At 29.1% G+C, this 18,911-nt stretch overlaps 3 protein-coding genes and 2 long non-coding RNA genes across 8 annotated transcripts; 2 read left to right on the top strand and 3 right to left on the bottom strand.

Annotated features, from left to right (window-relative positions):
* Nucleotides 1-4,219: 4,219 nt before the first annotated feature.
* LOC123271296 lies at nucleotides 4,220-4,604 on the bottom strand. Its single transcript, XR_006510827.1, has 2 exons — nucleotides 4,391-4,604; nucleotides 4,220-4,318 (listed from the first exon to the last, which is right to left on the bottom strand). It is a non-coding gene; the product is annotated as an uncharacterized LOC123271296 (long non-coding RNA).
* An 859-nt stretch (nucleotides 4,605-5,463) lies between these two features.
* On the bottom strand, nucleotides 5,464-7,661 carry LOC123271281. Its single transcript, XM_044737567.1, has 5 exons — nucleotides 7,227-7,661; nucleotides 6,919-7,119; nucleotides 6,514-6,850; nucleotides 6,170-6,433; nucleotides 5,464-5,831 (listed from the first exon to the last, which is right to left on the bottom strand). The coding sequence occupies exons 2-5, from the start codon at nucleotides 7,093-7,095 to the stop codon at nucleotides 5,632-5,634; spliced, it is 978 nt and encodes a 325-aa protein (XP_044593502.1). The 5' UTR covers nucleotides 7,096-7,119; nucleotides 7,227-7,661; the 3' UTR covers nucleotides 5,464-5,631.
* Nucleotides 7,657-10,108, bottom strand: LOC123271285. Its single transcript, XM_044737572.1, has 3 exons — nucleotides 9,305-10,108; nucleotides 9,023-9,229; nucleotides 7,657-8,055 (listed from the first exon to the last, which is right to left on the bottom strand). The coding sequence occupies exons 1-3, from the start codon at nucleotides 9,415-9,417 to the stop codon at nucleotides 7,755-7,757; spliced, it is 621 nt and encodes a 206-aa protein (XP_044593507.1). The 5' UTR covers nucleotides 9,418-10,108; the 3' UTR covers nucleotides 7,657-7,754.
* LOC123271280 lies at nucleotides 9,029-12,720 on the top strand. Of its 4 annotated transcripts, none has more exons than XM_044737565.1 (8): nucleotides 9,029-9,893; nucleotides 9,979-10,043; nucleotides 10,281-10,442; nucleotides 10,570-10,919; nucleotides 11,023-11,223; nucleotides 11,389-11,716; nucleotides 11,840-12,259; nucleotides 12,337-12,720. In XM_044737565.1, the coding sequence occupies exons 4-8, from the start codon at nucleotides 10,878-10,880 to the stop codon at nucleotides 12,540-12,542; spliced, it is 1,197 nt and encodes a 398-aa protein (XP_044593500.1). In that variant the 5' UTR covers nucleotides 9,029-9,893; nucleotides 9,979-10,043; nucleotides 10,281-10,442; nucleotides 10,570-10,877; the 3' UTR covers nucleotides 12,543-12,720. The 4 variants fall into 4 exon arrangements, with proteins under 4 accessions (XP_044593500.1, XP_044593501.1, XP_044593497.1 ...); XM_044737562.1 differs by having other exon boundaries at nucleotides 9,038-9,893; nucleotides 10,281-10,484; XM_044737566.1 differs by lacking the exon at nucleotides 10,281-10,442.
* A 1,457-nt stretch (nucleotides 12,721-14,177) lies between these two features.
* On the top strand, nucleotides 14,178-14,753 carry LOC123271293. The gene is made up of 2 exons (XR_006510824.1): nucleotides 14,178-14,582; nucleotides 14,655-14,753. It is a non-coding gene; the product is annotated as an uncharacterized LOC123271293 (long non-coding RNA).
* Nucleotides 14,754-18,911: the final 4,158 nt, after the last annotated feature.

The raw sequence follows: 18,911 nt of genomic DNA, 5'->3' as shown, positions 1-18,911 counted from the left end.
TTTTAAATTTAATTCTTAGAATTTAAATCACCTAATTTTAATATAAAAAGATAAAATGTGGCAAGATCATGAAGTTCGTTTTGACGTGTCATTAGCGTAAGTATTTTTAATCAAGTTTTTTTTTTCATAATAATTTATTACACTGAAGTGTTTACAACAAGCCATGTCAAAATGACATGAGACTATGATAATCTCTACCTGTAGGTCGCCACGAGATCATATAGAACTCATCATGGTCTCATATTTTGGCACAATCATTAAATCATGACAAGAGCATGATTATTAAAAAATTTAATTATTAAATTCATTATAATTTTATGAAAATTTGAAAAAAATTCAGAGCTTAAACCAATAACTTTTCAAAATCTCATGGCTTTTACGAAATTTTGTCATATGTCGATAAGGTTTGAAAGATATTAACAGGTGTATAGGACATTAAGGATTTATTATGAAGTAAACTTAAAAAGTTCATCGCGCGATCTTCACGAGATTTTTAAGAGTTCACCACAAAGATCCTCATAAGATCTTTAGAAGTTCTCAACGAGATCATTCCCTGTTTAAAAATATTGATTGAAAAGAACTAAAAATGATGAAATTCGAATTATTTTCAATAATTTTTTTGTTTGTATATAAAAATATACAGTTTGCATGGAGTGACCACTTCTCAATTCTTCTCAATTTTTAATCAGTATTCTTAACCAGTAGTCTGGTCAACAAGAACAAATTGTAGGACCAGGTTAAGGCCTCCACCTAAAATTACGTTCGAGGTGTCATCTTGTGCGGATTTTTATGTAGATATATGTTTTACGGTTGGTGCCATATCGCGCAAACAATAAGTTTAAAAGTTATAAACAAATTAGTAAAAAAAAAAGAGGGACTGGTTTTTTGCAAATATCTCGGAAAGTTTTAGAGATATCAAGAATTTGAAAAAAGATCTAAAATCACTCCCCGGACTGTAGCACCAATATTAATAATTTTAATTGAGCGATGAAAATAGCGAAAAAATACGTGACTTGCGCGCGCACGCTTCGATCAACTCGGACGCTTAAACAAAAAAAAATATTTTAACTAATTAAATATGGAAATTAAGGAATGAAAAAAATCAGGCAAATGTTGGATAGTTAAATAAACAATAATCTGCATTGAAAAAATTTTCATCCCAATTTTTTTAATTATGCTTTTGTTAATTAACAAAATTTTTCAAAATGAAAGTAAACAATACAACCTCGATAATTCTTAAACCGGAAGTCAAAAATTTTTTTCTTTTTTTTGACTTATTCGTTGAAGGTTTTAGGAAAGATCCTCGTTGGAAAAATTGAAAACTTTTCATTTTTTTACAAACAATTAAAAATGCTAAAAATTAAAAAACATAAATAAAACATTAAAAAAATTTTTTTTTTTAAGATTTCGAGTGATTCGGTTTTTTATTACTAAAAGCCATATGAAAATAAATTTTAATATTTTTTCACCATAATTGTTTAAAAAAGTGTTATAAACAAATGCATTGTTTATAAGATAGTTGAAAATTTTTTTTTTGGAAATACAATTAATAAATAAAAAAAAAAGTATGTGTGTACGCACGTTAGAAGTTATACTTCTTTGGCGTAACAAGATAAAAATCTTTCTAATTATTTTATCTATCGCGTTATCCTACGTTTGTAGAAAAAACGACACTTATAATAGAAAAAAAGGTATTTAATAGATTGAAAGTTTTATTATAACGCATTATCTAGTTAAATAAAGTTTATTTAAATATCAACCCTAGAACTTCCTGCTAAGTTTGCATTTCAAGCACCTCAAAATGTGTTTTGTGATTAATATTTGAGCTTTTCAAGCTCAAAGCACAGTTTTTCACATTTTGAGCTCTTCGAGCTCAAAATGTAGTTATTAATCAACGATAACTTTTAAATATGTTGTTCGATTTTCTTTTTTAAAAAATCATTCGACGCAGTTTTTGAAGCACAATAAGAAAATATACAGGTTTATATTGATTGGTTGAGAGATCTCGAAGATATCATAGAAGAATACCGAAAAACAAAATTTTACGAATTTTTAAAGAACTATAACTTTTGAATGCGTCGTTCGATTTTTATTTTCAAAAAAACATTCGACGCAGTTTTTTAAGAACAAAAAATGTATATATAGTTTTGTTATTATTTTTTCGCATGCTTTGGCGTTATTTTTAAAAAACATAAAAATTCAAATTTTTTTTTAATTTCTTCGGGATGGCTTGATGAATTAACTCTTAATTCTAATCAGATCTACGTTTTGATAGACTCTTTTGAATGACGTGTTGTAGAACTCAATCGGTTGATTCGTTTTTGAGAAACCGTACGACAAAAATTTATTGACACACACACATACGGCCGGACACCTCGGCGGGAATAATCAGAATGGCTTCCTGGGACCTTAAAATGTGTACATCCGATGAAAACTCGACTTTTGAAAATCGGATCGAAATCAATAACTTTCCATTATTAAAAATTTTCAATTTTCTTAGCGGGAAGTTAAAAATATATAATTAGATGAAATATCGTGAATACAGTTGCCAGTTCTCACGCAAACATACGTAGATGTACTTATTTTTATTTTGTTGGTAACTTTTTTTAAAAAACTAAAATGTTGAGTAGCTAATTTCAGGGTGTCGGTTTTTCGTGTTGGTGTGCGCGCGCATCGTAAAAATTTACCCTCATCATTTTTGCCTAACGCGCCAAGAGAAGTATAACTTCAATAATGATTTTTAAGATAAAAATCGTTTCTTAAAAAAATTTTTTTATTGCTTAAAATCGCATTTGTTATTTAACAATTTTTTTTTTTAAGTCAATATGAATATTAAGGAACCGTTGTTGAAGTTATACTTCTTTTGGCGCGTTAGGCAAAAATGATAAGAGGGGGTCATCTGAGTGATCCGAACGGAAATGTTGCCAATGTAATAATTGTAAAGGAATTCAAAAAGTAACTTGCTCTCTAACAAGTTATATACATTTAATACTTCATACATAACACTTAATATAGGTCAAATAATAGTAAATTCAATGTAATAAAATACACACATTGAAACATTTCAATATCATATTTATGAAAGAAATTAAACTGTAACCCATGAAAAATTACAAAAGAACGACAATTGATCTGTCTTCTAAGTTTTCTAAATCACAAGTAAGAAATTAGCTGTCGGTAAGGTAAATTTTGTTAGGTAACTGGCGGTGGAGAAAATTTAAATTATACATCTAATTCAAACACAACCTTTTTATACTAAATAAGAATAATTCTTCTTGAAAATATTTATTGTTTTTATTTATTAAAATATGTAAATATTGATTAATAAAATAAAACAAACAATCGCTTATTTAATGGGAAATTATTTATTTTTATTTATAAAGTAATTTTTTTTTTTTTTTTTTTTTTTTTTTAATTATATAAAATATTCAAATCAAACTGTTTTTTATTTGTTTCAACTTAAACTATTATTTATTTATTTATACACTTTCTCAACATTTATCAATAATTACGTTCTTGTCATATGAATATTATTTATATATATATATATATATATATATATATATATATATATATATATATATATATATATATATATATATGTAATTAGAATAACACAAGAAGAAAAATTATTTATTTAAATATAATTCGTTTAAACTTAGATTAAAGTTAAAAAAAAACTATTGGAATATCAGATATAATTAGTAAACTCAAAATATTAAAAATTAAAACAAGATATTTTTGTTCCTTTAAATATCAATTTAAACTTTGATAATTGTTAAAAAAAAATACTGAAATGATAGTAAATCATACATATATTTAAAAAGAGATTTTTTTTTTTAATTTAAAAATATTTAAATCAGACTGGAGTAATACGAAAAATATAACGATGATTTATCAATCATTACATACTTATTTTATGAATATTGTTAAAAATTAATGTTAATTATATGTAAATTAATGCTAAATAAAAATTTTCATAAAAATTTATTTCAAAAATTTAATCTTTGGAGACGCTAAAAAATTATAAGCGCATTTGTTCATAAATTAAAACTGCTTCTTCAATTTAAAATATTGTATAAATTTTTATTATCGCTAGAAGTAGGAATTTTCATAAAATAAAATTAAACTTAGCTATTTTAGAAAGATAAAATTTTTCTTTAATACAAAAGAAATTAAAACATATCATAATTATAATTTTTTAAAACTTTTTCCCTTAAAATCTAATTCATTCATCAGTTTCCATCTCTTCAGGGTTTTCGGCATCAGATTCTTCATTTTGGACCGGTTCAATCAAAGTTTGTGACCGAGAGTGTTCCTTGACAAAAAAAAATGGTTAATAGAATTTAATTAATTTTATCAAAAAGTAATTTTGAATTTAAATATTTACCATTCAAATTTTCCGTGAGGTCTAGTTCCGAAGAACTAAGCGACAAGCCCGTTATTTCTGTTTCGTGACCTTTTATTTTCCATAAATGCTGTCCTTGCCAAATATTAATGCACTCAATGATTACATTTTTAGTACTTAACTAAAAATACAATGATTAATTATTTATAATGATATTTATAATTAAATTAAAAAATTTAATTCTATGACTATTAATTTAAAATACTTATAAAGAAATAATTGGGCTCAAAATGACTTTACAAGACACGTTCAACCTCTCCAGTAGCTTCCCACATTTTGAATGTATCGCTCATTCGACATTCAAATAATTTTGCGGTTCTAAAATAAAAATTTTTTTTTTTTTATTTATTTAATTAAAAAAAAAAATTATCATGAAAATAAATGTCTACTTGTCTTCAGACCCAGCCAGTAACATGTAAGATTTCTCCGGATGCCACTGAAGTGCTCCAACAATTTCGTGAAACTGATCTAGCTTCATATCTGGGACTCCTTTTTCAATGTCCCATAGTAGAACTGTTTTATCGTTTTAACAGATCCACTTGCCAATATATGCCTATGTTTAAAATAACTGATTAGTTGATCGTATAAATTTAATTTAATATACATGATAATAATTAAAGATAATACATAATTAACACTTACGGTAATTGAATATTTAATATTTCATGCTCAATAAAATATGGTAGATTTTAAGTACCTGATTTAGCATCGGAAGGATCAAAACTGAGCCATTCAAGACACAGTGGGAACGATGGCAAAAAAATATCGTGGTGCTAATAGAAAGAACCTTCTCTTTTGTGACTCAAGAAATAAAAAGTTTAATAGTTACCAAGTAAATAAAATTATCAGTTGAAAATTAAGAGAGTAAAGTACCATAAACTTCTAGGATACTCGCAACTCCATCAACATGTCTAAGTAACACAAAATTATAATATAAAAATAATTATTATTGTGAAAAAAGATTTAGCATATATTTAATAATTTTTTAACAAATAAATACCTACAAATAATTTCCTTTAAATATAAATTTTTATTTTAATATTTGTTAAGGAAGTACAGAAATGATAGTAAAAATCATACATACATTTAAAAGAGACATTTTCTTTTATAATATAAGATACTTAAATCAGACTGGAGCACACATAAAAAAATATAACGATGATTTATCATTCATTACATACTTATTTTGTGAATATCGTTAAAAATTAATGTTAATTTAGAACTTAAAAAATCATTTCAAATGAGTCTACAACGTTGGCACAAGTTGGACAACTTAGGTTCGCATTCACTCGAGCAAGAAGGGCTCGCATGTTTTGTACGCACTGTGAACATCCAAACCAATGGTTGCATGGTAAACAAATATGATTTGTAATATTTTGTTCACAAACCACACAATCTGTGATATGGTCACCGACAATGAATTCTGAAACATAATTTTTTTCTAAATAAAATGATATTCATATAACAAATAAAGTATTAAATTACAATTAAATCTTAATATAACTACTATATGATCAGACTTGAGTCGTTTTATCAAGATATATTTTCAGAACTATGTGAGCGTTGTAAATTAGATAAAATAGACCAATTAATTACTCAAGTTTTTGTATAATTGAATACATATTATTATTTTAACTTCGCTGAATATATCAAAACTATTATTTTCATTAAAATTTTTATACTATCTTTGTTTAATATAATAAAACAATATTTTTTTTACCAAATATAAAAGTTTTGTGAATACTTTAACTTTGTAATTACCAATTCCAATAGGAACTCCGATGATGAAATCATTAACTTGTTGAACTTCAACGGCTCTTCCATTTTTTAGCTCATTTATCAAGTGACTGACACAATTTATAAATTGTGGAATACCAAACTGATTATTTTGATATAAATCCCAAGCGCGATGGATGATTTCGTTTTTCAAGGTCTCACGTCTTCTAGAGTGTTCCGTTACTTGATTTCCAATTTGTAAAGATGCATACTCTGTATGCTTCAATTCCTGCAAAATTAAAATTTTTTCTGAAAATAAAATACAATGAATTAATTCATAAGTACTTGTTATTCAAAATTAGATCAATTAAGTTCGAAGCACAAATAACCTGTGAAATCCCAAATATTTGGATGAGTACCGAATCGGATATTCAACACTTTATTATAGGCTTCAGAGAAGTTGTTAGTTCGAAAAATTCGAAGAAAAACAGAATAAAGCTCCAGTCTTGTTCTTCTTATCCATTGACTATGAAAGTACTTCAGCAGTTTTTTAAAATATATTAAAATAACTGGCACAGTCGTACTAACAATCCAGTAAAATGCTAATTCAATATCTTCGGCTGGTAGTAGAGGCAGTACTAATAATTTTTGTAGAAATAATCGACGCGCATCGTTTTCATAGATTCCATTTAGAAGTTTTAACTTCTTTACTCTTTTCATAACCACCTGTAACAATTAATTAATAAATATTATTGCTTTTAATACATCGAAAAGTATATTTTATTATACAATACCTGACATAGGTGAAAATAACATCGAGTATGAATTACTCCAGGATAGATTCTCTCAATTGCCGTACCGAGAGCACGTTCAAAGTCAGTGTTTATTGCTAATGGATGCAAATGTGGAGCCAAATTAATAGAAAAATATGTGAGTACCGACTCATATGCTGAAGTATGTTTTTTTTGCATTAAAACCCAACAAAGAGGTATAACCTATGATGAAAAGATAGATTGTAATATCCATAATTGAATTTATAAAATCAAATTTTATAGTGTTTAAAAATAAAAGTTTGTATGAAAGGGGTTTCGCATAAGCTTACTGAATCCTGAACCAATCCTAAAATTGTCAGCAACTGGCGAAATGCAGGTTTTCTAGGAACCACTTTAACCCTTCAGCACTCTCGCAAAACGATTTACTATCATTACTCGCGCGATGAGAAAAACTCTCACGCCTTATGTGGAAGCGCACGCATGCTTATAGTCCCTTTAATTTAAAAAATCTTAAATAAAATAAATTTCTTAAAACAAAAAAAAAATTGACTTATTTAAAAATAATATTTAATAATAATACATCCAAACACAAATGCACTCTTACGGGAACCTCCGAACTGTACCGATCAGACCCGATTTTTTAAATTCTGACCCCCCTACTTTACTATTGCGATGAGAAAATATCTCACAGAGTTAATAAAATTTATTTTATTTTTTTATAGTATAGAACAATTAAAATAATAATATTGTAATCTGAAATAATATTAATTTTTTGACAGATAGAAAAAAAATCACATAGTCATTCCATTTGAAATTTGAAAGAAAATTTGAGTTATTGATGAGCGTGAGAGAAAATCTCATAGCGAGAGTGCTGAAGGGTTAAAAGTCGTATCGATATACAATTCGAAAACATTATTTAAAGATCGTAGAAATTCTAAATCAGCATAAATAATAGATTTAGAATGATCATTATCTTCACTAGTTATGACTGTGATATTGGTTTGATTGTGACTCGTGTACATGTTCCATTCGGGCATCTCAATTAGGTTTATATACTGATCAATTGAATCCGGTATCGGGGGTTTTATTTGTCGGCGCCACCTCAACATTTTTGGATAAATATCAACCCATGTGACATGAATAGCTGCTTCATGATGACTGAAAAAAACACAGTTTAAAAAAAATTATTAACTCAATATGATCCTTAATATAAATAGATATAACAGTTTTTTTAGTAGATTTCATAGAAATCTAACTATTGCATTGGTCCTCATGACGGAACTTTTGAAAAATTTTGCTATATTTCGACTCAGCTCGTCAAGCGGATTCAGAAAATGCATATGGTTCAAAAGTTTATATATGTATGTATTTATATATATATATATATATATATATATATATATATATATATATATATGCTGTATATATGCATATATATATATATATATATATATGCATATATACGATATAATCGGCATTGTCTCTTCTCTAACTCTCGTAATTCTATACGGATCTCAATAAACCGTAACATACTTATTCTTAGGACGATTTCCGAGGTTAAGTTCTAAGATGAGCCAAATCTGTCGATTAGTTTAGAAGTGAGAGCAATTCAAAAATTTTCAAAAATCGCAAAAAATTTTCACTTTTACCTTATTTCCGTGCAATAACAATGGAACGCGACATCCTATCGGATTTCTGTAAATTGCATTTGAAAGCTTATTTAATAAGCTTCAATTTGTGTACTTATTTATTTCTCCAAATTAAATAGTTTAGGAATAATAGCAATTCAAACATTTTCAAAAATCGCAAAAATTTTCACTTTTACCGTATTTTGGTGCAATTACAATTGAACGCGATATCTTATCAAAATTCTATAAATGCTATCTGAAAGCTTATTAAATAAGCTTTAATTTGTGTACCTCATTATCAGTCTAGGCCAAAAATCAGCTACGTTCTCAGACAGATATAATGAAATTTTACTTTTGCATTCGTTTTGACGTCATTGTTGTTTAATCAGACAGAAATTAATTTTTTTTTTTTTTCGTATGCAACCCTAGTAGTATTTTTATTATTCATCATGAAATCTACTTCCATTTCGGCTGCCGAATGGCCTTTTAATACTTACAGCGAACTAATTTCATCGTAGATAATTCTTAAAGATTTGAAATGATGAGTTGTTACCTCTTCATATAAAGATCTTTCGAAGTTGTAAATTTTTTCTGCATTGCTAACTCTAGCGTGATCATGATTACGAGAAATAATTAGTTCATTGTTAATTAGTTTACCTCGAAATTTACAGTTTTTTCTTTCTTTGTATTTACATATCACATACCTATAAATAATGATTATTGACTTTCAAAAAACAGTAAATTAAAATATTGAAGATAATTCAATCATTTTTACTTACATGCCACCAGGAAATGCTTTGGAGCACATGTATTCATATCCATCGATACTTATCATAGGGATTCGACGACGCGCCAGAGTTTTTTGACCGTAGTGAAAGCAAATGTTTGACATTGCAGTTCTTATTTTTATTTTCGTGATTACGATTAAATTTGTCAGTTATTTTGATAACACTTTGTTAATGGTTAGAAGTACTTTTATTTATGAATAATGTTTAACCCGCAGATGACTTTATATTTATATTTATTTGGACAGTCCAAGATATATATAGCATATAAATTAAGGAACTACTGAACTCACATGGTATACCATATTTTAATGGAGCCGACACCAGTAAAGTATTTTGCGGAAATATTATACACACATCCGACTGAAAAAATAATTATAGAGGGCAGTTTGATTTAAAAGACAAAACACTCTCGGAGTCGAGTGGATATTACGCGTCATTAGTCGATCATCAGTTTTATTCTGCGATTTCTGGATTGCACATTTAATAATTTTCTATTTAACCCTAGTATCTGCTTCTGAAGCTTAGAAACTAAAAAAAAAAATATTATTTACTACGAACAAGGAAAGTAATCTTGCTTACGGTATGTATAACATCAAAATTCTTAATTGTTACTATTACAAATTATATATTTTTAGTTTTATTTATTGAATGTTTAAAATTTTCAGGCAAAAATGGCGGAAATACATGGTGGATTCCGATACAGAGTTCAGCGTCGCAATAATAATGACGTGTAAGACTTTCATTTTTTTTTACTAATTTTTAAATTTATTTTTAAATTCATTTTATGATATTAAAGTTAGCTATCACTTGAACATTTTTTAATTTTTAGAATTTTCTAAAAGTCAATTTTTTAATTTTTTTTTTATGCTGTAATTTATTTATTAGAAAATTTTTAGAATTATAAAATATCTGCTAAATTAATTTTCATATTTATTTTTAAATTTTAAATTTTTTGTAATTTATTTAGAATTTTAGTCTGCGCTTATCGTCTTACCAGATTATGCACTGGGCGAGCTATTAAAAGTGCCAATGAATTTCGTTTGATTAGAGAGCATAATCACGCACCAAACTTACGTCTTGAAGAAGAGAGAGCCTTCGTGAGACAATTATATGATCGTTGCGAATCTCGGTTAGCAAATACCCGTGATATATACGAGAGTTTAAGGGCAACGTATGTTTTTTTTTTTTCATGGAATTAGAAAGGATAAAAAAAATTTTTAATTTTAACTTTAAATGATTAAATTTGTTATTTATAGGTATGCAGATGCAAGTAGAACAATATCCTGGCGAAGTCAACAAACAAACATGCGACGAAGGCAGCATAATTTTATACAAAGCTTACCGAGGGTTCTTTCGTTAACCCATTTGAAATTGTGTCTTGAAAATGATGCCAGATATGACAATTTAACTCATCACTCGCATGGTTCTATGCAATTAAGATTTCGTACTCAGAACGACTTGGGTACTGTTGCAGTTATGGATGATTCAGAGTTAATTAATAAATTTGATCCTAATTCTACAATGTACATCGGTACAACTAATACTATTTTACCTGCGGGATTAGATGCAAGAGAGACTAATAATCGTGCTTTTAAACAGGAATCACGTATGTAATATAAATTTGATTTATTTATTTATTTTATTAAGTAATTTACTTTATTACTTTATTAAGTAATTTACTTTATTAAGTAATTTTTTTTAATTCTCAGGCTTTTGGTGTTTCGTGGGCATTCATGCCAGACAGGTCTGAAGTTAGTTTTAACGCTGCGTTGGACATTGCATGTTCTCAAATCGCTCCTCTAATGAATCCAACTAAAATTTACTATGACTATGAGCAACGATTGAATGACTCATTGAGAGCAAATATTCCCGGTGCAACTTTAAAAAGAACTTTCCTTGCTTATGCTAACGTAAATTTGTTTTCTTTACGTAAAGATGCAATACCGCATTGTCAATTAAATATTTCTTTTCATCTTTTTTATTATTATTATTAGATCAATATCGCTAGCTGTTTTTATTAACTAATTTTATTTATTTATTTATTTATTTCCCATAATTAAAAATTTAAATTTCAGGTAATGATTCATCGTGCTACACTATTAAATGTAGACCTAGCAGACGTGAATAATCAAATAATTTTTAAAAAGTTGCTCGCTGTTGCCTTACTTCCTGCAGCCAGTATAGTAACAGGATTTTTGTGGCTTCGTTCAAACATTCCTGGAGAGCTTATACCGATTTTCGAAGATTTATTTGTCTATTATCAGGACAATCTAATTAATTTGCTGGGCCCGGAAAATTTGTCATTTTATAATGACGTTGATTCTTTCAGTGATTCTATGAAAAATCATATTTTTAATTTAAATACCTTATTCAATAACAACAACAGCGTGTGGAATTGCTTAAGTAAGTATATAAACAATAATATTTATTTTTTATTCTTCAATTATTATTATTTTTAATACTTGATATATTAATATTACTTTATATATTCTTTTTAATACTTTATATATTATAAATTTATTATAGGAATCTTTGTAAATCAGAGCATTCGCTCTTACTATGATTTCCACGCGTTGGATATCAACGCCAGAGTCAGTTGCACTCCCCGATCACGTCCTCTTCTGTCACTCAAAAAATTACGTCGTGTGTGGAAATTATTCGACAGAAATCAGATGGAATATCAGACGTTCTTCGCCTCCACATCAGAAATTTTAACAGAATTCACAAACGATCTGTTACATAACGGTGTAGAGCACGCTCACGACTTTCGACTATTCCAAGATCGTAATGTCCAAATCAATATTGATGCCGATAATGTTAACCATCAACCCCATTTTGTAGGGCCATTGGTATTTGCCGAAGAAACGATTGATGATGTTAGAGCCGTGAATCGTCGTGCTCAACGAGTTAATCTTGCAGGCCAGCCGCAAGTTGTTGCTATCCAAGGTAATATTTTATCTGTAAATAAGTTAATAAATAAATAAATAAATATAACTAATATAATTTTACTTTTTTATTTGCAGTTTTCGATGCACAAGACAATTTATGTATTTTCTGCGTTGATCGGCCGATCAGTCGATGCTTTTCGCCCTGCGAACACCAAGTAGCTTGCTTGGAATGCACCGAAAATTGGCGAGCTACTGCCGTTGCAGATAGAATTGACTTCACTTGTCCAATTTGTCGAACTGTCATCCGAGAAGTGTCCATCATACCGGCCGCTGCAGCTTAAAGTGTTCTGCTTAAATATACATAGTTACTTATTCTACTGGTATTTTCAACTAAAGTAACTAATAATATTTAACTTCTTTTATTATAACTACGATTATTTTACTACTTAAAAATTTCTGATAATAATTCTAAATGTTCATCCTGAAACAACAAAAAGATGTTGTTTCTTTTTTTTTCTTTTCTCCTTATAAAAAATTAAAATTTAAAATTAATAATAACTTCTATGTTTTTTTATTATGTATGATTAATCATCATTTTTGTACTTTATAAAAAATTTTTAAAGTTCTAATTAATGTTAAAAAGATGAAAAATTACTAATAATATTTGATCTAAATAAACGATCTTCTATGTTTTTTTATTATGTATGATTAATCATCATTTTTGTACTTTTTAAAAAATTTTTAAATTTCTAATTAATGTTAAAAAGATAAAAAATTACTAATAATATTTGATGAAAATAAACGATCTTCTATGTTTTTTTATTATGTATGATTAATCATCATTTTTGTACTTTTTAAAAATTTTTTTAATTTCTAATTAATGTTAAAAAGATAAAAAATTACTAATAATATTTGATGAAAATAAACGATCTTCTATGTTTTTTTATTATGTATGATTAATCATCATTTTTGTACTTTTTAAAAAATTTTTAAAGTTCTAATTATTGTTAAAAAGAAAAGAAATATCTTGTTTCTTGAAATTTTTTAATATATGTAAGCTTACTAATTATATTTGATATGAATATTTTCTCATGTTTTTTAAAAACTTATTGTGGCAGCCTACTTTAACCGGCTTTATATTATACTACAAATAAATTGTATCTTTAAAATTGCAAATGATTTATTATTATTATTATTCCTATGGTTTTTTAAACTTTGATGTAAGTTTCAAAGAGTGATATTTATATTTTGTGTTACTTAGACATGTTGATGGAGTTGCTAGTATCTTAGAAGTTTATGGTACTTTACTCTCTTAATTTTCAACTGATAATTTTATTTACTTGTTAACTATTAAACTTTTTATTTCTTGAGTCACAAAAGAGAAGGTTCTTTCTATTAGCACCACGATATTTTCTTGCCATCGTTCCCACTGTGTCTTGAATGGCTCAGTTTTGATCCTTCCGATGCTAAATCAGGTACTTAAAATCTACCATATTTTATTGAGCATGAAATATTAAATATTCAATTACCGTAAGTGTTAATTATGTATTATCTTTAATTATTATCATGTATATTAAATTAAATTTATACGATCAACTAATCAGTTATTTTAAACATAGGCATATATTGGCAAGTGGATCTGTTAAAACGATAAAACAGTTCTACTATGGGACATTGAAAAAGGAGTCCCAGATATGAAGCTAGATCAGTTTCACGAAATTGTTGGAGCACTTCAGTGGCATCCGGAGAAATCTTACATGTTACTGGCTGGGTCTGAAGACAAGTAGACATTTATTTTCATGATAATTTTTTTTTTTAATTAAATAAATAAAAAAAAAAAAATTTTTATTTTAGAACCGCAAAATTATTTGAATGTCGAATGAGCGATACATTCAAAATGTGGGAAGCTACTGGAGAGGTTGAACGTGTCTTGTAAAGTCATTTTGAGCCCAATTATTTCTTTATAAGTATTTTAAATTAATAGTCATAGAATTAAATTTTTTAATTTAATTATAAATATCATTATAAATAATTAATCATTGTATTTTTAGTTAAGTACTAAAAATGTAATCATTGAGTGCATTAATATTTGGCAAGGACAGCATTTATGGAAAATAAAAGGTCACGAAACAGAAATAACGGGCTTGTCGCTTAGTTCTTCGTGTTCAGGATTTTTGGTAACCTCATCTGCAGATGGAATAGTTAAAGTATGGGACGCATTTTGAGCTCCCAGTTATTGGAACCCGTTTGGGAAATAGAAACAAGTCTGGGAGCTATTCAGTGTCTTCATTTATCTCCAAATAGTCAGTTTACTATCGCTGTCGGTGGTGACCACAAATCTCATAATTTCAAAGTCTAGGACCTCACGGAAAATTTGAATGGTAAATATTTAAATTCAAAATTACTTTTTGATAAAATTAATTAAATTCTATTAACCATTTTTTTTTGTCAAGGAACACTCTCGGTCACAAACTTTGATTGAACCGGTCCAAAATGAAGAATCTGATGCCGAAAACCCTGAAGAGATGGAAACTGATGAATGAATTAGATTTTAAGGGAAAAAGTTTTAAAAAATTATAATTATGATATGTTTTAATTTCTTTTGTATTAAAGAAAAATTTTATCTTTCTAAAATAGCTAAGTTTAATTTTATTTTATGAAAATTCCTACTTCTAGCGTTAATAAAAATTTATACAATATTTTAAATTGAAGAAGCAGTTTTAATTTATGAACAAATGCGCTTATAATTTTTTAGCGTCTCCAAAGATTAAATTTTTGAAATAAATTTTTATGAAAATTTTTATTTAGCATTAATTTACATATAATTAACATTAATTTTTAACAATATTCATAAAATAAGTATGTAATGATTGATAAATCATCGTTATATTTTTTTTCGTGTACTCCAGTCTGATTTAAATATTTTAAATTAAAAAAAAAAAAATCTCTTTTAAATATATGTATGATTTACTATCATTTCAGTATTTTTTGTTTTAACAATTATCAAAGTTTAAATTGATATTTAAAGGAACAAAAATATCTTGTTTTTTTTTTAATTTTTTAATATTTTTGAGTTTACTAATTATATCTGATATTCCAATAGTTTTTTTTTTTAACTTTAATCTAAGTTTAAACGAATTATATTTAAATAAATAATTTTTTCTTCTTGTGTTATTCTAATTACATATATATATATATATATATATATATATATATATATATATATATATATATATATATATATATATATATATATATATATATATATATATATAATATTCATATGACAAGAACGTAATTATTGATAAATGTTGAGAAAGTGTATAAGTAAATAAATAATAGTTTAAGTTGAAACAAATAAAAAACAGTTTGATTTGAATATTTTATATAATTAAAAAAAAAAAAAAAAAAAAAAAAATTACTTTATAAATAAAAATAAATAATTTCCCATTAAATAAGCGATTTTTTGTTTTATTTTATTAATCAATATTTACATATTTTAATAAATAAAAACAATATATATTTTCAAGAAGAATTATTCTTATTTAGTATAAAAAGGTTGTGTTTGAATTAGATGTATAATTTAAATTTTCTCCACCGCCAGTTACCTAACAAAATTTACCTTACCGACAGCTAATTTCTTACTTGTGATTTAGAAAACTTAGAAGACAGATCAATTGTCGTTCTTTTGTAATTTTTCATGGGTTACAGTTTAATTTCTTTCATAAATATGATATTGAAATGTTTCAATGTTTGTATTTTATTACATTGAATTAACCATTATTTGACCTATATTAAGTGTTATGTATGAAGTATTAAATGTATATAACTTGTTAGAGAGCAAGTTACTTTTTGAATTCCTTTACAATTATTACATTGGCAACATTTCCGTTCGGATCACTCAGATGACCCCCTGTATACATGTGCTTACAGCGCGAAAGTGTCCAACGCGAACGCACCCTACAACAGGCCTGTATATCTACAGATTCGGTAGAATCTGGCGCCAAGTTCCGTTCAAAAATCCCGTTGCAAACGGAGCGCTAGACTACCGAATGTGTTTACAGTAAGCAGAACGGTTTTTTGAGGTTGTATAATTTTATTTAATTATACGGTACTTTTTTTCACTAATTTGTATATTATAACAGTGGGTCATAATTAATTTCACTGTATTAATTAATTTATATTCACTTATAACAATTTATTTACTTGAAATTATTAAATTTTATCAGCACATACTATAGCGCGCTCACATTTTTCCATCCTGACTTTTTTTTGATGGAGAAAAGTCAGCGCCACAGACGAGATAGAATAAAAATGTGTAGTAATCCTCCTATAGATACGCAACTACAGTTAAAAAAAGTATTGACAGCTTACATTTACGGCCGCTAGGGCGCACTGGAATTATATTTACATAAACTGTAGCTTCAAGGGGATAGTTTGCGGTAAAAAATGCAGCCAACACGAGATTTAAGTTAGTACCGTAGAAAAGTAAACTCCAATCTTAAAGGTGCTCACACACATGTTAATAAACTAAGGTAAATTGCTTGCAGTTATCCTTTTATTTATTTACTTTGAGATCACTGCGAGAAAGTATTGTTGTATATAATTCTATATAATAAACTAACGATGTGGCTAAGGTACAGCAAGCAAACGATACGACTCCGTACACAAACAGCACCGTATATATACGGAGTGTTACAAATCCCGGGAAATTCAAATTTTATACGTAATACACGCTTGTAGAATGGCACATGTACGAAGTCGTACACATACTACAGAATAAATGAAGTAATAATAATAATAATAATAATAATAGTTAAAAAATGGAAATAATTATAATGTTAATAATAAATTGATAAATATAATAGCAACGATATTTATTATTATAATAATAATTATTATTATGTTATTAAATGCTCAGGGGGGTTGTCCCCGGAGTCCGATTCTCCGAGGGCCCAGCCTGAGCTCCATCCATTACTGCTGGACCACTCCGCACAACAAGGCGGTTAGTGATCACAGCAGGCCAAAGTCATTTTCCTAAGTAGACGGAGGGAACCTAGTATGACAGCCTTCTGCATCCTGACCGCCAAGAATTCAGCTTTTGATGAGCAAGCTGGAACTCTGGCAAGTGAGGATACAAAAGACTGTTTCATCCCTCCGAGGACGCCAACAATCAGGACGACGAGCTTGACACGGTAACCTGGGTAAAGTTTGCCAATTTCAAACAGGAGATCCTGATATATCTGTCTTTTGTGCTCTTCTTTGGCTGAGATGTTGTATTCAGCCGGGGCCGAGAACTCAATGACATAAATGTCACGAGTAGCCTTGTCGAAGAGCACAATATCAGGTTTGTTGTGATCTATCCGCCGAGTTGTTGCAAACGGCATGTTCCAATAAATTTTGCAACTGTCATTCTCAACAACCTGGGGAATATCTCCTGGCAGATAAGGCAGCACCGGTGTCACGTCAATACCGTAGCGGTGACGAAGATAGTAGTACAGTACTCTCAGGGCAGCATTGTGACGCTGGATGTATGCACCTCTCGCCAGCACAGGACATGCTGACAAAATGTGCATAAGCGTCTCCGGATGTTGTTTACACGCCCTGCAGGTCGTGTCCGGGAGCTGCACCTGGAGCACCTTGCTACGGTACTCTAGAGTGTTAATGACACCATCTTGGCAAGCAAATATGAACCCTTCAGTCTCGGACATCAGGCCAGCTGACTTTAAGAAGGAAAACGTCAGCTGGGTGGACAAGCCATGATCACGCACGTGTTTGAAGAACACGCTGTGCATAGACTTGTCCATCAGTTTGCCTAGGAGTAGTTTTTCCTCGGCGTTCCTGATGGCGCTCTTGAATTCCTCCTTTCGGAGTTCCATAAGAGCGTTTATTTCTCCAAGACCAAGGGTTCTTGCCGCATATATTGCTGCCTTATATAAGAACGACCCCTTATGCGCATTCTCATGTTTATGAACAATTTGCATAAGAAAGTCATCCTCATCTGCAGTGAAATTGACAACTTCGTGTGTTAAACCCAGGACTAAACGATCGTGAAGCCGCTCCAAGCTCTGCAAACCTCTCCCACCGATCGACCGGGAGAGGTATAATCTGGCGACTGATGAATTGGGGTGCATGCTCCGGTTCATGTTGATAGTCTTACGGGTTCTGATGTCGAGATCTCGCAGATCCTTTCGGGCCCATTTTAAGACACCGAAAGAGTATAGTAAGACTGGGACAGCGAGCGTGTTAGTAGCGGAGACTTTATTTTTGCCGGAAAGTTCGGAGGACCAAATTTTCCGGAGTCTCCTAACATACTCGCTACGGAGAGTTGCTTGGACTTCGGAGACCGCATGCATGCGGTGCTCTTCCATTCCTAGATATCTATACAACTCTCCGGCGTCTAATTGTCTTAAAACGCTCCCATCTACCAACTCGACATCATCACCCGTAACAGAGCACTTACCCCTCGCCAGATGTACGACCGCACACTTGTCCAACCCAAAAGACATTCCGGCATCCCGCGTGTACTCTGCTACGATGTTAAGGGCCGCCTGTAGATGATCTTCATCAGCACTATACAGCTTCAGGTCATCCATATAAAGCAGATGGGTAATCGAGTATTTTCGATCACCCGGAGGCCCCACAGAGTACCCACGAGTTTTACGGAGAGCAACAGATATAGGCAGCAGTGAGATGCAAAACAGCAGAGG

Source organism: Cotesia glomerata, linkage group LG9 (genome assembly GCF_020080835.1).
Source record: "Cotesia glomerata isolate CgM1 linkage group LG9, MPM_Cglom_v2.3, whole genome shotgun sequence".
Lineage (NCBI taxonomy): Eukaryota > Metazoa > Arthropoda > Insecta > Hymenoptera > Braconidae > Cotesia > Cotesia glomerata.
The sequence above is the reverse complement of the archived record's forward strand: the minus strand, read 5'-3'. Positions and strand labels throughout refer to the sequence as shown.

Coding starts and splice junctions, on each gene's coding strand:
- LOC123271280 (XM_044737566.1), top strand. CDS start 10,878: ATGCAAGAGAGACTAATAATCGTGCTTTTAAACAGGAATCAC. Junction 11,717..11,839: donor CAGCGTGTGGAATTGCTTAA/GTAAGTATATAA, acceptor AATTTATTATAG/GAATCTTTGTAAATCAGAGC. Junction 12,260..12,336: donor GCAAGTTGTTGCTATCCAAG/GTAATATTTTAT, acceptor TTTTATTTGCAG/TTTTCGATGCACAAGACAAT.
- LOC123271285 (XM_044737572.1), bottom strand. CDS start 9,417: ATGTCAAACATTTGCTTTCACTACGGTCAAAAAACTCTGGCGCGTCGT. Junction 9,230..9,304: donor AAAGCATTTCCTGGTGGCAT/GTAAGTAAAAAT, acceptor CATTATTTATAG/GTATGTGATATGTAAATACA. Junction 8,056..9,022: donor TACGATGAAATTAGTTCGCT/GTAAGTATTAAA, acceptor TGTTTTTTTCAG/TCATCATGAAGCAGCTATTC.
- LOC123271281 (XM_044737567.1), bottom strand. CDS start 7,095: ATGCAAAAAAAACATACTTCAGCATATGAGTCGGTACTCACATATTTT. Junction 6,434..6,513: donor AAATATTTGGGATTTCACAG/GTTATTTGTGCT, acceptor TTTTATTTTCAG/AAAAAATTTTAATTTTGCAG. Junction 5,832..6,169: donor CGGAGTTCCTATTGGAATTG/GTAATTACAAAG, acceptor ATTATGTTTCAG/AATTCATTGTCGGTGACCAT.